Source organism: Humulus lupulus, chromosome 2 (genome assembly GCF_963169125.1).
Source record: "Humulus lupulus chromosome 2, drHumLupu1.1, whole genome shotgun sequence".
NCBI classification, from domain to species: Eukaryota; Viridiplantae; Streptophyta; class Magnoliopsida; order Rosales; family Cannabaceae; genus Humulus; species Humulus lupulus.
In genome coordinates, this window is record NC_084794.1 from 286,823,706 (window position 1) to 286,848,340 (window position 24,635).

General features: G+C 33.0%; 1 protein-coding gene and 1 pseudogene across 1 annotated transcript; one reads left to right on the top strand and one right to left on the bottom strand.

The window, feature by feature from the left end:
* Positions 1-2,398: 2,398 nt before the first annotated feature.
* LOC133815634 (UDP-glycosyltransferase 88A1-like) lies at positions 2,399-7,737 on the bottom strand (annotated as a pseudogene).
* A 1,021-nt stretch (positions 7,738-8,758) lies between these two features.
* LOC133819653 (probable peroxygenase 3) lies at positions 8,759-19,467 on the top strand. The gene is made up of 6 exons (XM_062252952.1): positions 8,759-8,983; positions 9,069-9,218; positions 9,368-9,453; positions 10,478-10,572; positions 10,861-10,986; positions 19,133-19,467. Exons 1-6 carry the CDS (start codon positions 8,866-8,868, stop codon positions 19,287-19,289), a joined length of 732 nt encoding a protein of 243 aa, XP_062108936.1. The 5' UTR covers positions 8,759-8,865; the 3' UTR covers positions 19,290-19,467.
* Positions 19,468-24,635: the final 5,168 nt, after the last annotated feature.

The following is a 24,635-nucleotide window of genomic DNA, read 5'->3' on the forward strand; positions in this document are numbered from 1 at the left end:
TAGGAAACCAAACTGAAAAACACTTTTGAGTACTATGAGTACTATTGCCACTAAAAATAAACATTGGGTATATGCTGCATACAAAACCCAAACTTTCGGTACTTTTGCCTAAATAATATAATGTGAATTGTTCTCCATTCCATGTGATAATGTTTCATCATTATAAGGTTTGGTGGAATGATGATAATGCTGAGAAAGAGAATACAAATTACAAATATATATATATAGAAAATTTAAATATCCCCAAAATGTTTAGATATAGTTATCACCTAAAACATAAAAAATTACAAGCAGTACTATATCAGTAGGAGGAAATTATAAAGGAAAATTTACATAAAACACTATTTTTGTCTCAAAACTTTCATTTTGTTTAACGCCCAAAACATGCATTCACTAAGCGGTGGTTGTAGTATAGATCGGCGGGTCGATTCCACAAGGAGGCAAAGAAATAAAGTTAATCAATAAATAAAGTTAGGAGATAAATAATATGAGGAAAATAGAACAAATGATATTTTTGTTGTTTTTGAGATGTATAGATTAGAAATAAAGATAGATTAAAGTGTGATGTAACAATGGCTAACAAGTAGGAAGGATCAAGAGTCACCAATATGCATACTTATTTATTTGGATATTTGATTCATAAATATTACACAAATGAGAAGTTCACATCTCAACTATTCATTTGGAAGATTTAACATTGAAGCACAAATGTGTTTTACAAAAATGTATTTAAGTGATTATTATTATTTACCATGGAAAAATGAGATAAATCTTATGAGAAATCTAAAAATGACATTATACCATTGGCAATAATGCAATAAAAGATTTGACATAAAACCTAACACAAATATCACTTTTACTATTTATATAATACATAGAAAGAGCATGACTCATTCTAATAGATTTTAGCAAAAGTAAATATATATGAATGAGATGGAGAAAGTGATAAAGATATTATCTATATTATTTTCACTAATTTGATAATACATAGAAAGTGTTAGGCAAAATCTATATACTATTAGTAAACATAAGTATAGATAAGAAGATGAAGAAATAGAGATGAAGAAGTAGAGATGAAAGAAAATAAATCACTCAAATATATAAACTTTAAGCACATGGTGAATCAAAAATACCAAACAAAGTCATAGTGCATATATGCTAGACATTCTTATGAAATTCTAGAGAGAAAATATGAGAAATGAGACTAAAATTCGGTAGAGTTTTGCTACCTAAAAATTACATAGAAATTGTGAAAAAAGAGTCCCTATTTATAGAGAGAGAAATGACTAAAAAGAAATTAAACAACAATTTGAGGTTTACAAAATAAATCTGAAATATTAATGATAAAATATGATTTTGAAAAATCAAATCTTATTATAAATATTAACCTAGTTATTTGGGTGTATGGTCAATATGCCCTTTTTCTAAAGCATAAAAAAATATGAGCTTTAAAGCTCAAAATGACAATTTTGCAAGGCCCAATACCCACAAAATATGGGTTGAAGGTGGCTGGTGGCAGATGTGGGTTTTGACCCATTCCCAGCCAATGAAAACGTGTCACATGGGCGGCTGGGTTGAGGCGAGTTGGGCCTTCGAAGGGCTACTGGGCCTGCTGGGGGAAAGGAGGCTTGAACCTGGGCTGGGTCACCAGGTGGGGTTGTTTGGGCCGCTGGAGCTGGGAGCTGAAGGAGGATTGCTTCGACGTTGGGCTTACGTTGGAGGAGCTGGCTGAAGGTTGCTGGGCTTGCGTGGGCTGCTGGGGGAGCTTCAGATGCTGAAGTGCTGGGCGCATGGCTGAAGCCACGTTGGGGTGCTGGGCCTGTGGGAAAAGAGCGCACAGGCTGGGCCTTCTGGGATGCTGAGAGGTGCAAGGTTGCGGACGCGTGGCAGGCTTGGACGACGACACCTGGCAGCTGGGCAAGGAGAAAAAGGCATATTTTGTTGGGCTTGGGCCTTCTGATTGGGCTGGCTTTGTCTCAAGAAAAATGTCATTTTTCTCTTCTCTTTTTCAGATTTAATTGTTTTCTTTTATCTTCATTTCAAAGTGCCAAAATACAATTTTAATTCCTACAAAATAACAATAAATTAAATCATAATCAAATATTTTCATTTATAAAATAAATCATATTAATTCTATGAAAATATTAATTAAAACTTAATTTATTTTGACTATTAAAATCAATAAATGTGTATTTTTCACCACTAATCACATTTTTACTGTTGCATGATATTTTTTTTTTCAAATTTACGTTCTCAATTATATATTTACATTATTACGGTTGGCTCTCCATTTTTGCTGTGCATTACGTCCATATCGACCTCACCTTCAAAGTCACCTTGGCCTCTACCGCTGGGCAACCCAGTCTGACGGGCAACCCGGTGGAGAGGACAGCAGAGATCAGGAGACCGGACTACGCATCACCAACAAGAACCTCTGCCCATTCCTCTCCAACCCAGTGGCTGTTTCTCTCAATTGATCTGTAGTAAATGAACCCAGACTTCCGAAACAAAGAAATACAACGCTTCGACTCAGTTGTGAGTCGAGCCACCTTAGTGACTCGGACCGTACTTTTCCTCTTCCTTCTTTGGTATGGTCAACGGTCCAATGCAATGGATGGGAGGAGAACGACCCTCGGGGACGCATAAGCCGTTTGTTATGGCTTTGATGGCTCTCGGCTCAAGTGAGTCAAACATGTTCTGTAACGACCCGAATTTGCTAATAGGGCTTAGGGCCTTGATTAGTGTGCTTGGAGGGCAACAAATGATTTAATTTGTTAATACATGAATTAATGTGTATATATGATAATGATTCATGTTTAGTTGAGTTAAATGTGCATGTGGGCCCCGTCTGGATATTAGGGGTACAAATGTGATAAATGCTATATACATATGTGATATGTTTGCGCAGCACGATCCGGGACAGTCCTGGAGAGCGGTTAGCCAGAAAGTCACAACGGGGTTGAGAATCCGACTCGGGGCGAGTCAAGGGATAATTTGGGTATTAGTTATTATATGGGGTTATCGGGTTATGAAAATAAATATTTGGAGATATATTTGAGGTTAGAATGTCTAGGAGGGAATATTTGGCAAATTTACCATTTTTTCCCTCGGGGACATTTGGGTACCCTGAACCTTGAGGTAACCACATAGACTTAAGTTGAATAAAACAAAAAGGAAGAATCATTTAGAAACTTGGAGAAACTGACATATACTTTCCTTCCCAGTTGAGGATAGCTTCTCATTACTCTCCCTCTCTCACCTTGTAACGCCCCAACTCCAGGGACCGCTACAGTGCACATTTCAAACAGTGCTAAACTCGCTAATCGAGTCGTTTGGCCATAAACGTGTAACTAAGCATGATTAGCGGTTTAGGGGTTAAAAACTTTGGTTAAGATATAACGTTTCACTAGAACGTCTATCAATGTTCACATTCAACATCCAAAATGCATCAATCATAGCCATGCATGTCACATATGGGGTGCAATTTTCTTACCTTGGGTTCGAGCAAGAATTAATAAAAGAAACGACCCTTTGAGAACGATCAGTCCTTTGGTCCTTTAACGGTCACCTAGTCATAACCAAATATATAGGACACCATCAATGAAAATGAAAGCAAAGGTTTCCAAACCAATATATAGCCTCCGGGACATCAATCCACACTTAACCGGGTAATAGGATCGACCGTGAGGCCTAAGGCCAACATCCCCAAGTTAAAAATCTATTTCTGGCCAAAAATGCCCTGATGGGTCGCGACTCACCATAGCCATGCCGTGGCTTACCCTCAGACAGAAGCCTAATTCTTCCCAGAAACACACTCAGGCCGCGGCACACCCTAGCCAGGCCGCGGCACATTATGCAAACCAGCAACAATCAGATTTTCTTTCCCCTGCGTTTCCCTCGAAACCAAACCTTCAAACCAGTCCCAAACCTCAACCTAACACCCAATTCAACCCCCAAACATCATCTACAACTCACGCTCATCAAAACCCAAGTTAAACATCAAATAAACTTCCATTAATTCCAACTAACCACCAAGAAATCACAAGCTGAAAGTTTAAAGCCAAAACAGAGTATACCATGAAACTAATGGCTGGAACTTACCTCAAACTCGATTTTGAATCCCCTTTAATGGCTGAATCAAGTTCCTAAGCTCCCACCTTTGATCTCCTAGTTTAACTCCTCAATTTGGGCTCTCAAAATTCAAAGAAAAGTGAAGGGAAGAACATGTACGGGAGAGAAGAAGAATATGAGGATGAGACTCTGTTTTGGTTCTGTTTTTCTATAGCCTTAAAGTCCATATAAATCCAATCCAATGACCTAAATACCCCTAGGTCACTTAAGGTTCCTAAAGCCACCCCAAGGGCAAAATTGTCCTTTCCAACCTATACCGTTAATTATAATTAACGCTCTCCAATTCCCGCTAATCTCAAAATTATCAAATACCAATAATTCACATCCTGTTACCCTTTAATTCCTGGCAACGTTCTAATCACCAAGTTACCCCGAGACTCACTCCGAGCCCCGAACTTAATCTCGTTATGACTAGACCGAATACTTGCATTCCCATGATTGTCTCATGCCGAATGGCTCTAACCAATCCACATATAATGTGGTAAAATTTATAGTTCACCCATATGCATGAAATTACACAATCACGCCCCCAACGACCAAATTACCAAAATGCCCTTGCAATTAAAATATGAGCCCATATGCATGCATTCACCATCATATAATAATATAATTCACATAAACATGCATATAATCATTAAATACCATAATAAATCAATTATGGCCCTCCCGACCTCCTAATCAAGGTCCTAAACCTTATTAAGAAATTTGGGGCATTACACACCTTCTTTTCTCTAAGGCATATCAAAGGAGAATTTTGGTGGAACTAGTCAAGAATTGAGGACTTTGGGCTGTTGGAGTTAAGGAGCTAAGGGCTAAGCATTTGAGGAACCAGTTCAGAAGCATAACACATCAAAGGTAAGCTCTAACTATGGGGATTATGCTTGAATTTCAGTTGTGTTTTTTTAGGTTATGCATGTGGGTAGAATTTGATATGTTCTTGGGTACTTTAGCTGAGTTTTGGAGCATGTTTTGTTGGGTTTTGATGTTGAAACTGGCCTAGAATATTGGGGTTGATTGTCTGGAACTGTTAGCTTGATTATAGGATGATTTGGTTTGAAGAAAATGCAGGAGAAAGGTGAAGAATTCTGGGTTTGGAGGAGATGGCCGCGGCCCTAGGAGGGCATGCCGCGGCCCGTGTGCGCGCGCGGCCGTGGGAGGTCGAGAAGTTTCATGCGCGCCGCGGCGCTTGGTGATGTGCGCCGTGGCCCGTGTGGGTGTCAGTGAGGTGCTAGCCTCTGCTTCGAGGCTAGCCGCGGCGCTTGTGGGTAAGGCCGCGAATCTTAGTACCAGCTTGTGTGTTTTAAGGGTGTTTAGGCTTGGGAACTCAATGGTTAAGGCTCGAGATGGATTTTATCACCCGGATTGATAGAATTCAAGGTCCCGGAGGTTAGGGTTATGGCTCAAAGTTATTTATTGGATTAGAACTTGATGGATGGGTATTGTTAATGTGTTGTGACTAGGGTTTCGGCGAGGCTCAAGTTAGAGGACTGTGCTCGGGACATCGGTGCTCGGAGAGCTCGGGACTCAGGTAAGAAAAACCTTGTTCCCGTAGAGCTTGTGTGCAGGGCTGAGCCCAACGTGTTTGAATTGCAGGGCGTAGCCCTTTGGTTGTATTTGCTAGTATTCTGTTCTTGTTTATTATGCTATGTGTGCAATTATGTGAATGATCGGCAAGAGCCGGGAACGATGTAGGCCGAGGTCGGCAGGGGCCAGGAATGGCAAAGGGCCGGGAACGACGTTAGGCACATTGAGTGCAAGGCCGAGTACGGCAAGGGGCCGGGAGCAACGTTGAGCATGTGGAGTGCGAGTTGCCAGGGCGAGTCCCTAAAAGGATAATCTGGGATATCCTCACGGTGTGGACCGCGAACCCAGGGCCTGGTAAAGCGCCTGGGATGGCTAGGTCGTATGTGTTTAGCCTATTGATGGCCAGTTTATATACTTGGTGTATGTTTTGCATATGTTATCTGTTTTAGGTTTTCTTGCTGGGCTTCGGCTCACAGATGCTCTGTGGTGCAGGTAAGGGCAAGGTGAAAGCCAGCCAACCTTGAGTGTAGCAGGCATGAGCGGCGTGTACATGTTTGGCCAGCCTGGCCGCCACAGCCAGTGGATTTTGGGAGATGTTTGTAAATAAACCTAGATTTTGTCGTTTAGTCGACTTGGTTCAATTTATATGTTGTAAATGTTTCTAAACTGTGTTTTGGGATCCCAGGTGTTAAACTTTTATGATTTTCAATGAAATAGAATTGTTTCTAGAGTTTTTCCTCTGTTTATGGCTTAATTACACTATTTGACCTAAAACCTTGATTAGCGAGTTAAATGCACATTTTAAACTCACTTAGTAACGGCTCTAAGGAAGTAGGGCGTTACATGTTCATAATCATTCCAGCAGATTTAGAGAAATAAGCTAGGCATGCAAGAAAATTATCATAGGCCTTGTCACGGCGGTCGAGAATCGGCTTTGCCATGTCGGAAGATGGGATCGGTGGTACTCCAGGAATATCTTGAAGGGTATTTTGGTGAAGGTTCGGCAAATAAAAAAGGCGGCTAAGTCAGATGCCGATGAAGTGTAGAAGAAGAAAGAAGGGATGTTGCGCTGGGTAGAGACAGTGAGTGTTTCGGCGCAGAAGAAGTCGATGATGAATGCGTGAATGACGTCGTTTTTGGAGATGGAGTTAAGAGCTTGAAGAACGGTAGGCTTGTTGAAGCGGATGAATTCGAAGAGGAGGTTTTCGTGGTGGGGCGAAGGGGCTGCGATGGAGGGAGGGAGGTTGATGGGGGGGGGGGGGGAGATGGTGGAAGGAGTGGTGGCAGAGACAGTGGCGATATAGGGAGCAGTGTCACCAGAGTTGTATGGAGTGGTGGTTATGAGGATGTGAATGGAGAGTGATGGTTTGAAGGTGAGTATGAGCTTGTCGAGCTCCACCATGGAGATTAGATGGCCTATGGCTGGTGCTGGTGTTGACCCTCGAATTGGCCAACGACATGGAGTCAAATATATGACAAAATATGGAATGACATTTGAAAAGATAATCTAATAGAAAGGGAAAGAACACCAAGGAATTATAGTGGTTCGACCCCAAAGATTGGTAACAACCTACGTCCACTTTGTGTATTGTTATTATTGAACTTCAAAGTCGTGATCAAAGAACTAGGGTTCTTTGAGTTTCACAAACCTTGGAAGGATTACAATAGAATGATGAACAATCACTATAGCTCTTTCTCTCTCAATATCAAGCAAAAAAGCTAATGAAAAAAGTCTCTTCCTTGAGCTATTTCATGCATATTTATAGGCTCAAGGAGGGTTACACATGCTAACGTGTCCTATCTTTCCTTAATAATCGCGTATCAAGGATAATTATGAAGAAATATTCAAATGCAGTTAATATTAGATTACAACTTAAGAAGGAAATAAATCGGGCTTCACGATCAGCCTGGTCGTATCAAAAATTTAATGCTGGCGATGAGGTGTGCTCCTGGTTGATGGCCGAACAACACCTTTGTCCTTCAATTCCGCCACGTGTCAATCCATGTGTAAGAATTCTTTGCCACGTCATCAAAAACCATTTTTGGGTAAATAGCTGGGTATAAGACTATGGTTGACTTCATCTTCTGCCCAATGACTCCAATTGTAATAACACCAATGAGAATGGTAGTATATTAGGTTCGTTTCAGTTTGTTTAAACTAAATATAATTTTATCCATCACGTTACCCAGAGTTGCACAGTACTCAATGTGTTTAATTATTTTCTGATATATTTTGAATTTTTTTATATAAAAAAAGATGTGTTAGTATGTAATGGGTTGACTTCTAGTTGTTCTATTGTTGTTTTTTAGTTATTTTTTAATTCAGTGAGTTGATGTTTAGTTGTTGTCCAATTGTGATTTTCTAGTTGTTTTTTCGATATTGTATTGCAGTGTGTTGTTTTTAAAAAATGTAATGAGTTGCACTATATTTGTTGTGTGGTTGTCGTTTTTGTGTTGTTTAGATTTTATGTATAGTTTTTTTCATTTTGATTTTTATTATTTAAGTTTATTTATAGTTGTTCTGTTGTTGTGTTGATGTCTATTTGTTATTTAGTTGTTTGCATATATATTTTGATTTTTTAAAAAAAAAACATGTTAATATGCAGTGAGTTAATGTTTAATTGTTGTCCTATTGTTGTTTTTTAGTTGTTTCATTGATACCGTATTTTGTAAATATAAAACTTTAAAAAACGTATTTTTGAAAATTTAAGTTAGTAATTTTGAAAAAAAATTAGAGATCTTAAAAAAGTAAAATATATATATATATTCTTGAAAAAACCTCAATTATAAAGTCATAAATTCGATTGATGAACCTCCCTGACTTTACGTACAAAAATTTGGTAGAGCTTTGAATCTAAATAAGTTACTCGTGTTACTCGTGTTGTGGCCCTAGTTGCCTATATATATATCCATGTGGATATGAATTCATTATCGATTGCCGAGCTTTTGTTACATTAAATTCTAAGAAAAAAAAAAGAAAACAAAATGAGTACTACGTACGTATTTATAGCTGATGCATTGATGTGAATCTAGCACTTTTTTTTAAGAAAAATGTTTTAGTTGAGTATAACATTGCATTTATAATTAAGAGCAGACCATCCAATTATAATCTGCCACATTTTCATCGATCAGAAAGAGCAAACAAATATTATGTATATATTTATACAAAGAAACTAAGCAAAGGCCATAAAAGAGAAGAGGAAGAATAGAATGGCTTGGCAATCAGAGACAATGGAAAATGAAGCATTGGCAACAGAAGCTCCATTAGCACCAATCACTTCTCAAAGAAAAGTTGTAACTCACCTCGAAACTTCACTCCCTAAGCCTTGTGAGTATATGTGTATATATATATATATATTAGAATATTAGAATGAAGTATTTTATCACTTAATTTACAAAAATTTCCTCAATAGATATGCCAAGAGCACTGGTAGCTGTAGATGCAGAGCATCCAAATGGAACAGAAGGCCATAAACACAACAATATGAGTGTTCTTCAGCAACATGCTGCTTTTTTTGACCAAGATAACAATGGCATTGTTTATCCTTGGGAATCTTATGCTGGTATATATTTATATATATATATAGTTAATTAATAATAATAATAATAACAAACTATAGCCAGTACATGGTTCGATGATGGATTATTATTGTAATTTTTGTGATTTGGTTTTTAATGATGGATTAATTATGATGGGTGAGCATTGTATCAGGAATGCGTGCCGTTGGTCTCAATCCAATTGCATCCTTTTGTTTGGCTATGCTTATTAATTCCTCAATTAGTTATTCCACTCTCCCTGTAAGTATTTCATACATTATAACTCTATTTTTGTTTTTTTTTTCAGATTTTTATTAAAATATAAGGCTTACACAATTTTTGAAGGGTTTATATAATTTTTGCTCTTTTTTTCATGAGCTTGGATTCAATTTCTAACAAGTATATATATATATATATTAGTAAAAAAATAGTATCATCATCTCAACCGATTGATTTTTTTTTTTTTACTTTTTTTCAACTCAATATTATACAAGAGAATTTATTATTAACTAATATTAGACTGAGGATGCTAATTTGTTTTTACTAATTTACAAACATGCTTGTGATTGTTTAAAACTATTGTTCCAAAATTGTATTTTTTTAAAAATAAGGGTAATGTTTTACCGAATGTAACATTTAAATATATATAAAAAAAATTGACTGAAAAAATATTCAAAATTGTTACAATGTAATATTTAAATATCCAATTTTTTTTTTGTAGCAAAAATACCTAAAGTTGTTAAAATGTTGCACCTTTAATACCCAAATAGTTAAACAAAATCAATACAAATGTATTTAAAGTTATAAAAAATTATTAAAATTATATAAAATAGATTATTGTTGTATATTTTTATAACTTAAAATACATTTATATTATCTTTTTTTAACTATTTGGTAGGAAATGTACAGCTTTTTAATAGCTTTGAGTATTTCTGCTGCTAACAAAAAAATTTAAGTATTTACTGTAAATATATAAAAAAAAAAAAAGAAATAAAATCGTAGACTACAAATTAATTTGCCAGCAGATCTCCATATTTGTTTAATTTTTTGAAAGTTGATATGTTAATACGTTTTATATACTTTCAAATATTGAATTGTTGAATTTCATAATATCTTCATGGGGCTTGCTTGAAGCCTCTTGAGTTTATCATAGTGCTAATTGCACTAGTATTTTTCATATATAATCTAAGGAAAGAAATGATAACAAATATAAAACATAAATAGTTATTTTAATGAATGATTAGCGCAACTAATTATAACCATAATTATTAATAATTAATTTCAGGGATGGCTACCCAATCCTTTGTTTCCCGTATACATTGACAACATTCATAGATCCAAGCACGGTTGTGATTCTGGGGTTTATGACACGGAAGGAAGGTAATAATTAATAAGTTACTAATTAACAACATATACCCATTATTTAATTTACATATAAAAGTCAAGAATATATATGTGTACTGTAGTACTATATTTCTACAAAATTTGGACCATTTTTTGCACAAAATTATCTTTATTATTTATGAAATTACACTTTTGTATTATTACGTGTAAAATTACTTCTTACATAAAAAAATCCATACTTATTTTTATGCTGGATTCGGAACCACATAATCTTATATAGAATATTACGTTGTTTATAACTTATATATTATGCTCAAATTTCAGATTTGTTCCAATGCATCTTGAGAACATTTTCAGCAAGTATGCTCGTACTGTACCAGACAAATTGTCACTAAAAGAGATTTGGGAGATGACTCAAGGCAATCGATCTCCATATGACTTATTTGGCTGGTATGCATCTCTTCTGCGTAATAAGTGTGTAGATAATGAAATTTTTTTATTTTAATGGTTTTTTTGTTTTTTTAATGTTAACTTTAACAGAATATTTTTATATTTAACATAATATTCTTATATTTAACGGTAATTTGTAAACACTTAAACTTAAATAAAATAAAATAAATAATTAAAAAAATTAAAATATGATATTTTTTAGATATTTTAGAGATATTTTACAATGATAATTATTTAAAAATAATAAAATCATCATTTTTATGACTTAAATAAAATTTAATTAAACTTAAACTCACTTATTAGAATAATATCGTATTAAACATATAATATAATCTATTGTAAATTAGCAACAAATTATTATTTTTTTAAATTAGCAAAAAACTTAAATTTAAAATCTACGTATAATATTTAATATTACATTAAATATATAATATATAATCTTTTGTTGTCACTCCCAAATTCAAAAACTAAACAAACATAAACTTAAACAAAATTAAATAAATTATTTAATTAAAATAAGATATTTATTTCAGAATTTATATAACATTAATATAAATTTAATAAAAATAATTAATAAAATATATAAATAAAACTAAACAAACAAATATGCAATATGCATGTTGTTGTTGTTGTTGGTATCTAGTATATATATATATAATATTATAATTATCTAAAGAAATTAATGTATGTGTCATATATTTTAATAGATAATTTTATATAAAACAAAATATGATAATCTCGAGCGCATCAAATATTTTGTGCTGCACCCCAGTGTCATTTTTCGCCGGAAGATAGTTAGAATTTAATATATATTTATATAATTTTTAATGAAAGTGTATACGGTAGTTATTTAGAATATTATCCATAATTTTGGATAATTTTGAATAATTTAAAGTATTGAAATAGGGTGAAAATAGATTGTTTCTCATGCGTATAAAAAAACATGTACACATGCAACAAATTTATTGAAATTTGTTTTCGACATTGTAAATTATTTGAAATTTTACAGAATGATGTAAATAACTACAATATGCACTGCCATAAAAAAATTAAAATTTTAACTATCCATGCGCGAAAAATAGCGGTTGGAGTATGTTAATTGTAAAACAATATTATGAGCATTAAATCCATAACTCAGATTCAAATCAACATTACATGCTCATACAACAATCCAGGAACACATTTTATTTAGAGCATTGAATTGAATATATAGAGATGAAACATACCTGACATTGAGTCTCCAATGTTCATCCTTGAATATCTCACGATCTACACAAAACAATATTAGAAAAATAATGCAAGAGAGAACTTATGGAAAACAACCCTTACCAAAACCACATACGTCTGTATTTACCCAACAACACATATGTTCTATATATATGTCTCGTATACCTTCTTACCCTAAGGGGTATATTGGGCCTATTGGGCTTATATTATTAGATATGGTGGACTATGGTTTAATGGGCCAACCTATAGTCTTTAGGGTGCTACCATGTGCCTCAATTGCAATTAGATTAATATTAACCATCATATTATGGTCTTTAACTATTTGTAGGCACTCTAGAAAATGATTGTGATAATGGAATTATGTTTGTAATTATATTAGTCCATATAAAATTCTAACATTCTCCCGCTTGGACAATATAATCAAACCACCATAATATTGTCTAACACATATATGGCAATCAAATAAATCATACATAATATTATACCGATATGATACAAATATTACATATGACTTGGCCCTATAGACATTTAAATATCATAACAACCATTAACTATCAAACCAAACATGCATGAGGTACAATTGATTGAGACTATGCGCATTCATCTTCTTTTGTACCTGTCACTTTGTTGAACAATAGTATATACATATATAAACATATATACGTAATAGCAACAAGAAGAAGTGACTTCAATTATCATTATGCATGTTCAGAATAAAACACAAGCTATAAGCAATCCATACAAAATACTAGCATGTTCAATACATAAATAACAAAACTCCCACTGAGCTCAACAAGCTAGGCTCCTGACAATCCCATTCAGGCAACGTGTTCTGAAAACACACATATAGGTAAGCCTTTCGTTAGTGGGTCTGCCAACATGCTAGTGATAGGCGTGTACTCAATAGAAATGAGGGACTCATCGACTTTATCTTTAACAAAATAGTACTTTACATCAATATGCTTTGAGCGAGAAGTACTCCTAGTGTTCTTAGAGAAAACTACTGCTGCGGAGTTATCACAATACAATTTCAGCGGCCTCGAAATAGAGTCTACAACATTCAATGCTGAAATGAAATTCCGCAGCCATATTGCTTGACAAGTAGCCTCATAACACGCCATATATTCTGCCTCCATCGTAGAAGAAGCTGTGAGTGTCTGCTTGACACTTTTCCATGAAACAGCTCCTTTAGTCGTCATATAAATGTAGCCTGAAGTGGACTTTTTATCATCCACGCATCCTGCATAATCGGTGTCACTGAACCCAACTATATCAAGAGTGTCAGCTCGCCGATAAGTCAACATATGATCCTTTGTACCCTGAAGATACCTCATGACTTTCTTAGCCGCTTTCCAATGGCTAAGACCAGGATCACTCAAGTATCTACCCAGCACGCCGACAACAAAAGCAATATCAGGGCGTGTGCATACTTGAGCATACATCAAGCTACCAACCAATGACGCATAAGGAATGACTTTCATTTCATCTCTCTCTTTATCATTTTGTGGACATTGGGCCTTTGAGAACTTATCACCCTTCACTATCGGTGCCTTCCCAGGAGAACATGCATGCATATTGAATCTTTTCAAGATCCGATCAATGTAAGTCTTCTGAGACAAACGAAGAATACCATTAGCCCTATCCCGAAGAATCTGAATCCCAAGCACATAGGAAGCCTCACCAAGATCCTTCATATCAAAATGGCTAAACAAAAGTTGTTTTGTCTCAGACAACAGATCATAATTATTAGATGCAAGCAGGATGTCGTCAACATACAATACTAGAAAAATGAAACTGCTCCCACTGACCTTCATGCATATACATTGATCTACAACATTCTCCTTGAAGCCATTTGCAGTGACAATCATATCGAACTTGAGATACCACTGCCTTGATGCTTGTTTAAGCCCATAGATAGACTTTTTGAGCTTGCAAACCATGTGTTCTTTGCCAGACTTCTCAAAACCAATAGGTTGAGTCATGTAAACATCTTCAAATAAATCTCCATTCAAGAAGGCAGTCCTCACATCCATTTGATTGAGTTCTAGATCAAAATGAGCAACTATAGCCATAATAATTCGCAACGAATCTTTGGTGGAAACAGGTGAAAAGGTTTCTTTGAAATCAATACCTTCTCTCCGGCTATAGCTTTTAGCCACAAGCCTAGCCTTATACCTTTCCACTTGCCCATTCGAGTCACGTTTGATCTTATACACCCATTTGCATCCAATGGGTCTGCAACCTTTGGGTAATTCAACCAACTCCCAAACTTCATTTTGTGACATAGAATTCAACTCATCTTTCATTGCATCCATCCACAATACAGATTGGGGACTATTCATAGCTTCTTGATAGGTAACTGGCTCAAAAGTGTCTCCTACATCAAACTCATGTTCCTGTAAATAGACAAGGTAGTCATTAGGAATAGCAGACCTGCGGGTTCTCTGTGATCTTCTCACCATAGCTTCATCATCCCCAATATCAAGATTTTCACCTTGGTCTTGATTTTGAGGTTCATCATGAGTTTCTACCAGAATCTGTTCAATCACAGGGTCATTAACAGGAGCGGAAGCGGAAGCAACAGGTACAGGGACATAAACACGTTCTTCCCTGAATACAATTTCTCTTGACCCTTGACTTGAACTAAATTCTTCTTCAAAATAGACAGCTCTATCTGATTCTATCACTCTGGTGGTGTGAGAAGGAAAATAGAACCTGGAACCCCTCGATCCAATAGTGTAACCTACAAAGTAGCCACTAATAGTTTTCGGATCAAGTTTCTTAGATTGTGGGTTATAGGGCCTTACTTCAGCTTTACATCCCCAAACATGAAAATGACGCAAACTTGGTTTCTTACCCGACCACAACTCATATGGTGTCTTTGGGACATACTTACTAGGTACTTGATTCAAGATATAAGCAGCAGTTCTTAATGCCTCACCCCATAAAAATTATGGCAAGCTAGAATGAATCAACATACAGCGCACCATGTCAAGAAGTGTGCGATTTCTCCTTTCAGCGATTCCATTCTGTTGGAGCATCCCTGGCATTGTATATCTTGCATCAATACCACATTCCTGCAAGTATTTGGCAAAAGGCTCGGGGTTCCTTCCAGTTTCATCATAACGTCCATAATACTCTCCACCTCTATCAGAGTTGACAGTTTTAATCTTCTTTCCCTTTTGAAGCTCAACATTCGTCTTGAAAATCTTAAAAGCATCTAAAATTCAGATTTTTCACGAATGAGCTCAACATGACCATACCGGGAAAAATCATCAATAAAGGTGATAAAGTATCTATAACCACCCATAGCAGGTGGAACAAAAGGCCCACAAATATCAGTATGAATAGTCTCCAATACATCTGTGCACCTGTTTGACTTGCTCTTTCTAACCTTGGCAGTCAACTTTCCTTTTATACAATCAACACATGCAGTGAAATCAGAGAAATCAAGATCCTGAAGTACACCATCCTTCGCCAATCTCTCCATTCTATCTCTAGAAATATGGCCTAAACGTTTATGCCAAAGCATAGAAGATTTCAAATCTGATCTTGCACGTTTTGACCCAACAATAGCATTAAGAGAAGAAGAAGTAGAAGTAACAGGAACAACATCATGTAAATCAAGCTTATATAAGTTTCCACATAAAGTTCCATTTCCAACCAACATAGAGTCACGATACAAAGTCAATTTTCCAGTTTCAAAATGAAGACTATAACCTAGTCTATCCAAAATAGATACAGAAATCAAATTCCTCCTAATAGAGGGTAAACAAGCAACATCATGCAACTCCAAAAAATGCCCAGTATTTAGCTGCAGTCTAACAGTCCCAAAAAATTCAACTCTGACTTTAGTATCGTCTCCCATGTATACATGCTCCTCCAACCTACTCGGTATTCTTCGGTTTGTCACTGCCTGCAAGGAATTTGTAACATGAATTGTAGCTCCAGTATCTAACCACCAAGTGTTTGAGGGCACATCAATAATATTGGACTCTAAACAAACCATCACAAGACAATTACCTTTCTTCTCTAAGTGAGCTTTGAGCTTTCGACAATCAGCTTTCTTATGCCCAAAGCATTGACAAAAGTTGCACTTCCCTTTGAAAAACTCATTCTTATGACCAGTTGAAGATGAGCTAGCTTGCCCATTTCCCTTAGGATGGTTGGCTTTCTTCTTAGGATGCTTTTGGTCACTAGAGTTGTTGGAAGTGAACTTTCTCTTGTGAGGATTGTTTGGGTTCGTCACCATGGAGATACTTCTTGCCCTACCTTTTCTCATGTCCTCCTCTTCCTTGGCAAGAATAGCAGACATCTCCCCAACAGTCCATTGCTCTTTCTGAGCATTATAGCTTGATCTGATCGCATCAAACTGAGATGGAATGTTCTCCATCACCAACCACACCATGTAATCCTCACCAAGGTCCATATCCATGGCCTTAAGTTTATGATAGTGGCCCATGAGCTTGTCAATGTGGGCCCTAATGTCACCTGAACCATCGTAAACAGTGTGATGCAGCATGTTCAAGTGTTCATTCTTCTCATTCTTTGAGAATTTCTTATACTTTTCCTTAATGGCAGCAAGAAAATCCTTTGCATTTTCAGACTTGGGAATACTATCACGAATGAATTCGTCCATGTGATATCTCATAAGCATCAAGAAACAACGATTGGAGTGTTCCCAGTCCTCGTAAGATTTCTTAACCTTCTCAGTAGCATCATCAGCATGCTTAGATGGTTCATCAATTCTCAAGGCCAAGTCCATTTTCATGAAGGTCAAGTTCATCGTGATATTTTCAATCCACTGCTTGTGGTTGGTTGCATTCAGCGTCAAGACGGCAGGAGATCTAGGAGTGCTTACAGCTGAATGAGAAACAAGAGCAATAAATATTAAATACATGTTATGATAAACCATGTCATTTGTGCTCTTTTCTCATCAATATATGATCGCAAAATAACAAATGATCATTATGTATGCTAGAGTTCTTAGACAAACATACAAAATAGAACTCATACACAGGTAAGAACAATCTATTAAACATTATAATCAAATACATTAATTTACTATCGAAAGGATAGATAAATTGTGATTCATAATGTTTAATAAATTTTCTTCACCATATTAAGCATCCTTACCAAGCAATTATTATCGATAGGATAATTAATTACTTATATGGATCTTAATGTAATTTTGGAGGAAAAAACACAAATTTAAATAAATAATTATTTAAATGTTCCTCTTTACTAAACAATTCACATGCTTATTCTTACGACAGGCAAGAAAATAAACAATAATTGTTGACAATATATAATAAGATTCATGCCACAAAAGATTAAATACAAATACAATTATGAATACAATTCATGGATTAATCTTGTGCATAAACATATACAAATAGTAGGACATGAGAATAGGAGTGAAATGGTAAAAATTTGGCCAAAAAAAGACCCCTCACGCGCCCAAAAATAAAGTTTTAGAAAACGACATGTAGTTTACCAAAAAACGACTTGTAGTTTACCAAAAACGACTTGTAGTTTACCAAAAACGACTTGTCATTTGTCACTATAAAAACGACCCTCACATGCCAAAACGACGCGTCGTTTTAAAAAAACGACGTGTCGTTTTCAAAAAACGACTTGTCCTTTTTTATACAAAAATTCGACCCCTGATACATAAAACGACATGTCATTTTGCATTGAAGGAAGCTCATGTCCGTACGAACGACATGTCGTTTTTTGCATGACAGAGGCAAAACGACATGTCGTTTTTATCGTCCCTGTCACCCAAATTTGACCCGTGGGTCTGCTTCTCGGGTCTACGCGACCCGGTTCATGACCCGGTCGGATAGGCCATCTCCGACCACCAAATCGAACTCCGTTTGAGGGGTTTTGCTCCACGTCTCATCCTCTTTCACTTTCCGGCCTCCATTTGGATTAAAAAACTCTCAAAACCAACAAACATATATACATTTATCTATGAAAGTTTTTGGAAAAAAAATGGGTATCCATGGCCGAAAAACACTCAAAAAATTCCCCAAAATTTTGTCAAAAAATGGTCTGAACCCATTGATGATTAATATACTAATTTTCTACATAGCCCAACAATGATATTCAAAATTTCATGTGAAAAATTAGATTTTGAAAAAATGGGTATATATCAAAATTTCAAGCCCTAAAATCAAATGACCTTGCTCATGATACCAATTGTTAATTGTAAAACAATATTATGAGCATTAAATCCATAACTCATATTCAAATCAACATTACATGCTCATACAACAATCCAGGAACACATTTTATTTAGAGCATTGAATTGAATATATAGAGATGAAACATACCTGACATTGAGTCTCCAATATTCATCCTTGAATATCTCACGATCTACACAAAACAATATTAGAAAAACAATGCAAGAGAGAGCTTATGGAAAGCAACCCTTACCAAAACCACATACGTCTTTATTTACCCAACAACACATATGTTCTATATATATGTCTCGTATGCCTTCTTACCCTAAGGGATATATTGGGCCTATTGGGCTTATATTATTAGATATGGTGGACTATGATTTAATGGGCCAACCTATAGTTTTTAGGGTGCTACCATGTGCCTCAATTGCTAGATTAATATTAACCATCCCATTATGGTATTTAACTATTCGTAGGCACTCTAGAAAATGATTGTGATAATGGAATTATGTTTGTAATTATATTAGTCCATATAAAATTCTAATAGTGTAAGTACAACACAAAACGTACGATGTATGAGAGATTTTCCCTAAAACTATTACTGTTCTTATTATAATTTTCTAAAATATAAGATTACTAATTAGCTATCATTAATGAGGGCATTAAAATGATATATTATTTTCTGTCTACATTATATAAAATTTGAGTGTTTGGGTTTAATTTAATGACAGGTTAGCGAGTAAGGTGGAATGGCTGAGCTTGTATGCTATTGCTAAAGATGAAGAGGGTTTTGTGAGCAAAGAAGCTGTGAGGCGTCTTTTCGATGGGAGCTTGTTTGAATATTTAGCTAAGAAAAATTCAGGCACTACTGATGCTAAGATGGAATGAGATTTTCATAATAAGGATTGAAGCTATAACCACTTGATTATATGTATTATTAAGAAATAAAATTAAAATGAGTACGAAATTTGCCCCCCCCCCCCCCAACTATTAACACTTGTAATTCGTGCCCTCCAAGTATTTTACGTTGTTAAAAATCCATCTTAAATTATGTACTATTGCTGAATTATGAGACTTTCGTTAATTTCTAAGTAACGTGGCTAACAGAAGGTTGGTATGGTAGTTTGGGCATTAGCGTGATATTGTCATGCCAGTTTTACGTTTATAATTCTATTAAAAACTTAATAAAAAAATAAAAAATATATTTTAAAAATTAAAAAAAAACAAAAATATTTTACTTCTTTTTTTTTTATTTAAATATTTTTTACTTTTTATTTAAATATTAAAGAAATTAAAAAATCATATACAATAACTTTAATATCATTCTATTTGAACTATTTTGCTTTAGTTCTTTTTGCATTTACAATAAATTTCTTGTTTGATTAATTATGTTTCATTTTTTTCTTACAAGATGGTGAATTTTAAAAATTAAATAAATTAAACATTTAAAAAATAATATTTTATGAATTGGAGTAGAAAATGATGATGTGGTTAGTAGAAAAGTGATATTTCTAATTTTTTTTTTGTAAATTATTACGTAGTAGTGGTCGTGGTCATATTATAATCATATAATGTTTATTAATTTAAAATTTTATTATAATCATATTTTTCTACTCCAATTCATAAAATATTATTTATTTATGTATTTAATTTTTAAAATTCATCAGCTTTAAGAAAAAAAATTGAAGTGTAATCAATCAAACAAAAAATTTATTGTACATGCAAATAAAACTAAAACAAATAGTTCAAATAAAATACTATTAAAGTTACTATTATATATAATTTTTTAATATTTAAATAAAAAGAAGTAAAAAATATATATAATTTTTTTTTCAAATATAATTTTTATTTTTTTATTAATTTTTTAATTGAATTATACATGTCTGCCACATCAATGTCCAAACTGCCAAATAAATTTTCTGTCAGCCGCATCACTCATAAATGAATAGAAGTCTCATAATTCAGTAATGTTGCATAATTCAAAGAGAATTTTTAAGAATGTAAAAAATTCAGAAAACATGAATGGTAAGTAGTAATAATTTTGGGAAAAAAAATCATATTTATTATTTAATTAATTAATGATATATTTATTGTATCATTTATGGATTTTTACAACTAACAGCAACTCAAATGTACGTACTGGTAAGTAATAAGTTACAACTAACACCAACTAAAATCTGTGTTTTTAGATAAGTTACGTGTTTGCGTGTATTTTTCATTATTTTAATAAAATAAAAAAAATTATGTTGGCTTCTTAAAAGTAAAACTTCAATTGTTCATTTTTTATTACTATTTTTTGTTTGGAATGGAACTCTTTTTGTCAATTAGTGCATCGCCTTGCATTAAACATGACATGAAAGTGTCGTAGCAAATTCCAATTACCCTTTTAGGTAATGATAAAAATTTTCATGAAATTTTTTATCGCCAATAAATATCAATACCGTTGAAAAAAATCAGTAGAGATTTCCAATAAAAGTGCCAAAATGTTAACCAAATCAACTTTATTGGATTGTGCATTCCTTCATCTCTCTCTCGATGCATCCCATCGTAGAAGGTACAAACATCAGAAAAGATACAAGAAAATATGATGGAAATAATTCTACAAGAAAATAAGATACCTTGAAGTTGAACATATACTAAAGTTAAACTTTTCACAAACATAAAAAAAAACTTTGGGGTTTCTTCCAAGCATCCCAAAAAAGAGTACACCAGTACATTCTTTCTATTTTTAGTATTTGGATGATTTTTTATATAATTTTTTTTATAACTGTGTGTATATTATAATTATTTAGAGCATTTTATAAATTTTAATAAATTTTGAATAATTTACTTTGTTGAAACAAAATTTAAATTATTTGTTACAAGTAAGACTGATTTTTTTAATAAAAGTAGACAATAACTTATTTAAACATTATTTTCAATGCAAAACATTTACTCAAAAAGTTATCTAAGTAGTGCAAACAGAAAAAGTTGCACTTGTGTGCCTTTTACGAGGTGTACCAGAAAACTCTCAAATACTTTAATAAAATTATATGTTCACATTAGGGTTGCACATCGGGCGGATTTTCGGATTTTTGGGTTGTTAGGTTCGGGTTTGGTCGGGTTCGGGTACACGAAAATGGTACCGAACTCGTCCGATACATTTTCAAATTTGGGGTATTTTCGAATTTCGAGTTTTCGGGTCGGGTTTGGTCGGGTTTGAGCCTTGAATGGGCTTTGACAACATTTTTTTTTTTACAAAAATGTCATTTTTTGAGTTTTTTTTAAAACTTTTGTCATGTATTTTTACCAAAATATAATAATTTACAGCCACATTCAAAAGTATAATTGTTGAATTGTTTTTTGTTAGACAAGTACTTTATTTCACACAAAAATTATAAAACAAAAATTAATAAAATCATAATATTAAAACATAATTTCAGGTTCCCTTTCGGATTTTAGGTTTAACCTGAACCTGCATACCATAAGAAATTTAAACTCGAACCCAAATGTGTTCGGATCGGTTTGGGTGCACCCAAAATTTTCAGATTTTGTGAGTTTGAGTCGGTTGGATTAGTCAGATTTTTGAATTTTGCGGGTTAAATATTCAGCCCTAATTCACATAAAATAATTATTAAAGGACGAAGATAAAAAGTGTAGGACTATAATTAAAATTCCATCATCCAATCATCAAGGAAAGTCCAACACTATCATTCATATAAACTCGATGATAAAATTAGATATCTAATTTCAATTAGAATTGGATTTAAAAATTTACTTGAATATTTATTAGACTGGTTCAGTTGGCGAATAAAACTGTCAAAATCAACCTATCCAATCTATTTATATAAACTAGTGGCAAAGAACATTCAAGGATGTGCTGCCAATTTTTAAAAATCAATTTTTCAAATATAAAATAATAATTTTAAATAAATAACATATCTAAATTAATTTTAAATAAATATATTTCAACTTACATATAAATTCACTAATTTTGGTATAAATAATTTTTATTATGACAAAATAACTCAAATTTATCTAATAAAAAATTATATTATATTTATAAATTTTTATAAAATTATTATTAATTAAATATAATACAAACTGGAAATAGAATTCAAATAACTTGTTGCACTCGTATTTGTTTTTTTATAAGCATATAAAATTAATTGTTTGAATTATGTTTTTGACATTGTAATTTTTTTTTCTTCGAAATTTCTCAAAAACTTGTATGAGATTCATTATAACCACAATGAACGTCATCATAAAAAAACCTGAGATAAAAATGTCCTCACAAGCCCATAAAGCGAACATGCTGTACTAGTAGGGTAAAAATGACTACCTTACCACAGATGCTCCAAAAAATATTATTAATTAAACAATAAAATAAAAATGTAATTATAATATTTTTAAGTCTTTTTTAAGATATGAAAATTTTGTAACACTCTAGATTAAATATCATTTAAAGAATGTCAATTTGATATCATAAAATACTACTATGAAGTCAATTATAATTTAAAACCATATTTTATTTATATAATAAAATTATCTTAAAGTTTTAGCTAGAAAGCTACATAATATCAAAGCAAAACAATATAGATTTATGCATATCAGAATATACTCATTTGGTACCCATGTGTTTTAACTAAATGTAGAATTGATACCCAATTTCTCAACAATAATCATCTGATACTTTGTAATATGGAAAAAGTAGATAAAATGTATTCTAGACTCAAATTTAGTTAGCAAATTTTATCAATATGACCAAACTAACCTCAATTATATGTAATTAAGTAATTAAAATTGATTTGAAAGAATATCTTACCACGTGTCATATTTTTATTGGTCTAACTAATAAATATTTTAAAATTAATTAAAAATGACAAAAATTATTAAAAATATACTTAAATCAAGAAAAATTACCATTTTAGCCTCTTTTGTTTACGCCGATGACACTTTTAACCATGAGTTTCGAAAATTACAAAATATAACCCTTAGTTTTAAAATAAGTAAAAAATGGCCCCTTAAGTCTATTTTTACTCAAAATTTTCTTAATAAAGACAAAAATATCTAACTTCAAATCCATTAATATATTTATTTTCATACAAATAATATATAAATTTGATTAAAATTAACATTAAAAAAATCCAAATAAAAAAATAAAACTATATGTTTTTAGAATTAATTAATATACTATAAAAATGTTATGTAAAATGTGCATTTATTCAATATATATATAATGTATTGACATGATAATAAAATAAAACTCAAATAAAAGAATAAATTATTAGAATATGATAAAATAAAATTTTATTTATATATGAATAACTTAATAAAAGGAAGATTGTATAAAAAAAATTGTGTTAGTTGGATAAAGGAAGATTGTATAAAAAATATCTCAAATTAATATGAATACATGTATTATTATTATTATTATTATTATTATATGAGGATATTAAATTTTGTGCAAGTTTGCACCTGTTAGAGCGTCAGACACTCTCTAAAGTTGCAAAAAACATTAAAATATTAATATTTGGCTATTCTCTCTCATGCACCTAAACAAAAAATAATTTTATAAAAATAAAAAATAAGAAGTAATGTTGTCAAAATTTGGCAATCTCTCCTTGCCACTTTCTAACTTGGGATCCACTTTTTGACATAGAACCCACATTTAGCTATAGGGGTGTTCATAAAAACACCCACACCGCACCACACTGGATCGCAATTTGCGGTTTAGAACCCTTCGCGATACAGTCATGCGGTTTGTATTTTTTCCAAACCGCGCGGTGTGGGAGTGTTTGCAGTTTTAAATTTTATAAATGCGGTTCAAACCACACCGTACCGCATCATTATATATATTAATTTTTTTATATTATTTTTTTCAATTTTACTACATTTAAAGTTAATAAATAAATATTTATATAGTATAATATAATATACACAATATCTAGAAAGAAATATAATGTTTCATAGGATGCTAACACATATTCTACTTCAATGTAAATATATTTCTCCTTAATTAAAATAATATTTACTTTTATATTACATTTTTTATTTGTTATTAGTTTGTTATATTTTTATTATTTTGCTTAAAGTTTATTAGCTTGTTATACATTTAATTATTTTTATTTTGTTAAACACTCTATGGTTATGAGATTTATTATGAATCTTTCTTAATTATAATATTTAATTGTTAAATTATTTGCCGATAGGTATAAACCGCCCACATCGCACAGCACCACACCGCATTTTTGC

What these genes read in the sequence shown, in the direction of transcription:
- LOC133819653 (XM_062252952.1), top strand. Translation starts at nt 8,866, where the DNA reads ATGGCTTGGCAATCAGAGACAATGGAAAATGAAGCATTGGCAACAGAA. An exon ending in AACTTCACTCCCTAAGCCTT is followed by an intron (nt 8,984 to 9,068) that starts GTGAGTATATGT and finishes TTTCCTCAATAG; the next exon opens with ATATGCCAAGAGCACTGGTA. An exon ending in TCCTTGGGAATCTTATGCTG is followed by an intron (nt 9,219 to 9,367) that starts GTATATATTTAT and finishes GCATTGTATCAG; the next exon opens with GAATGCGTGCCGTTGGTCTC.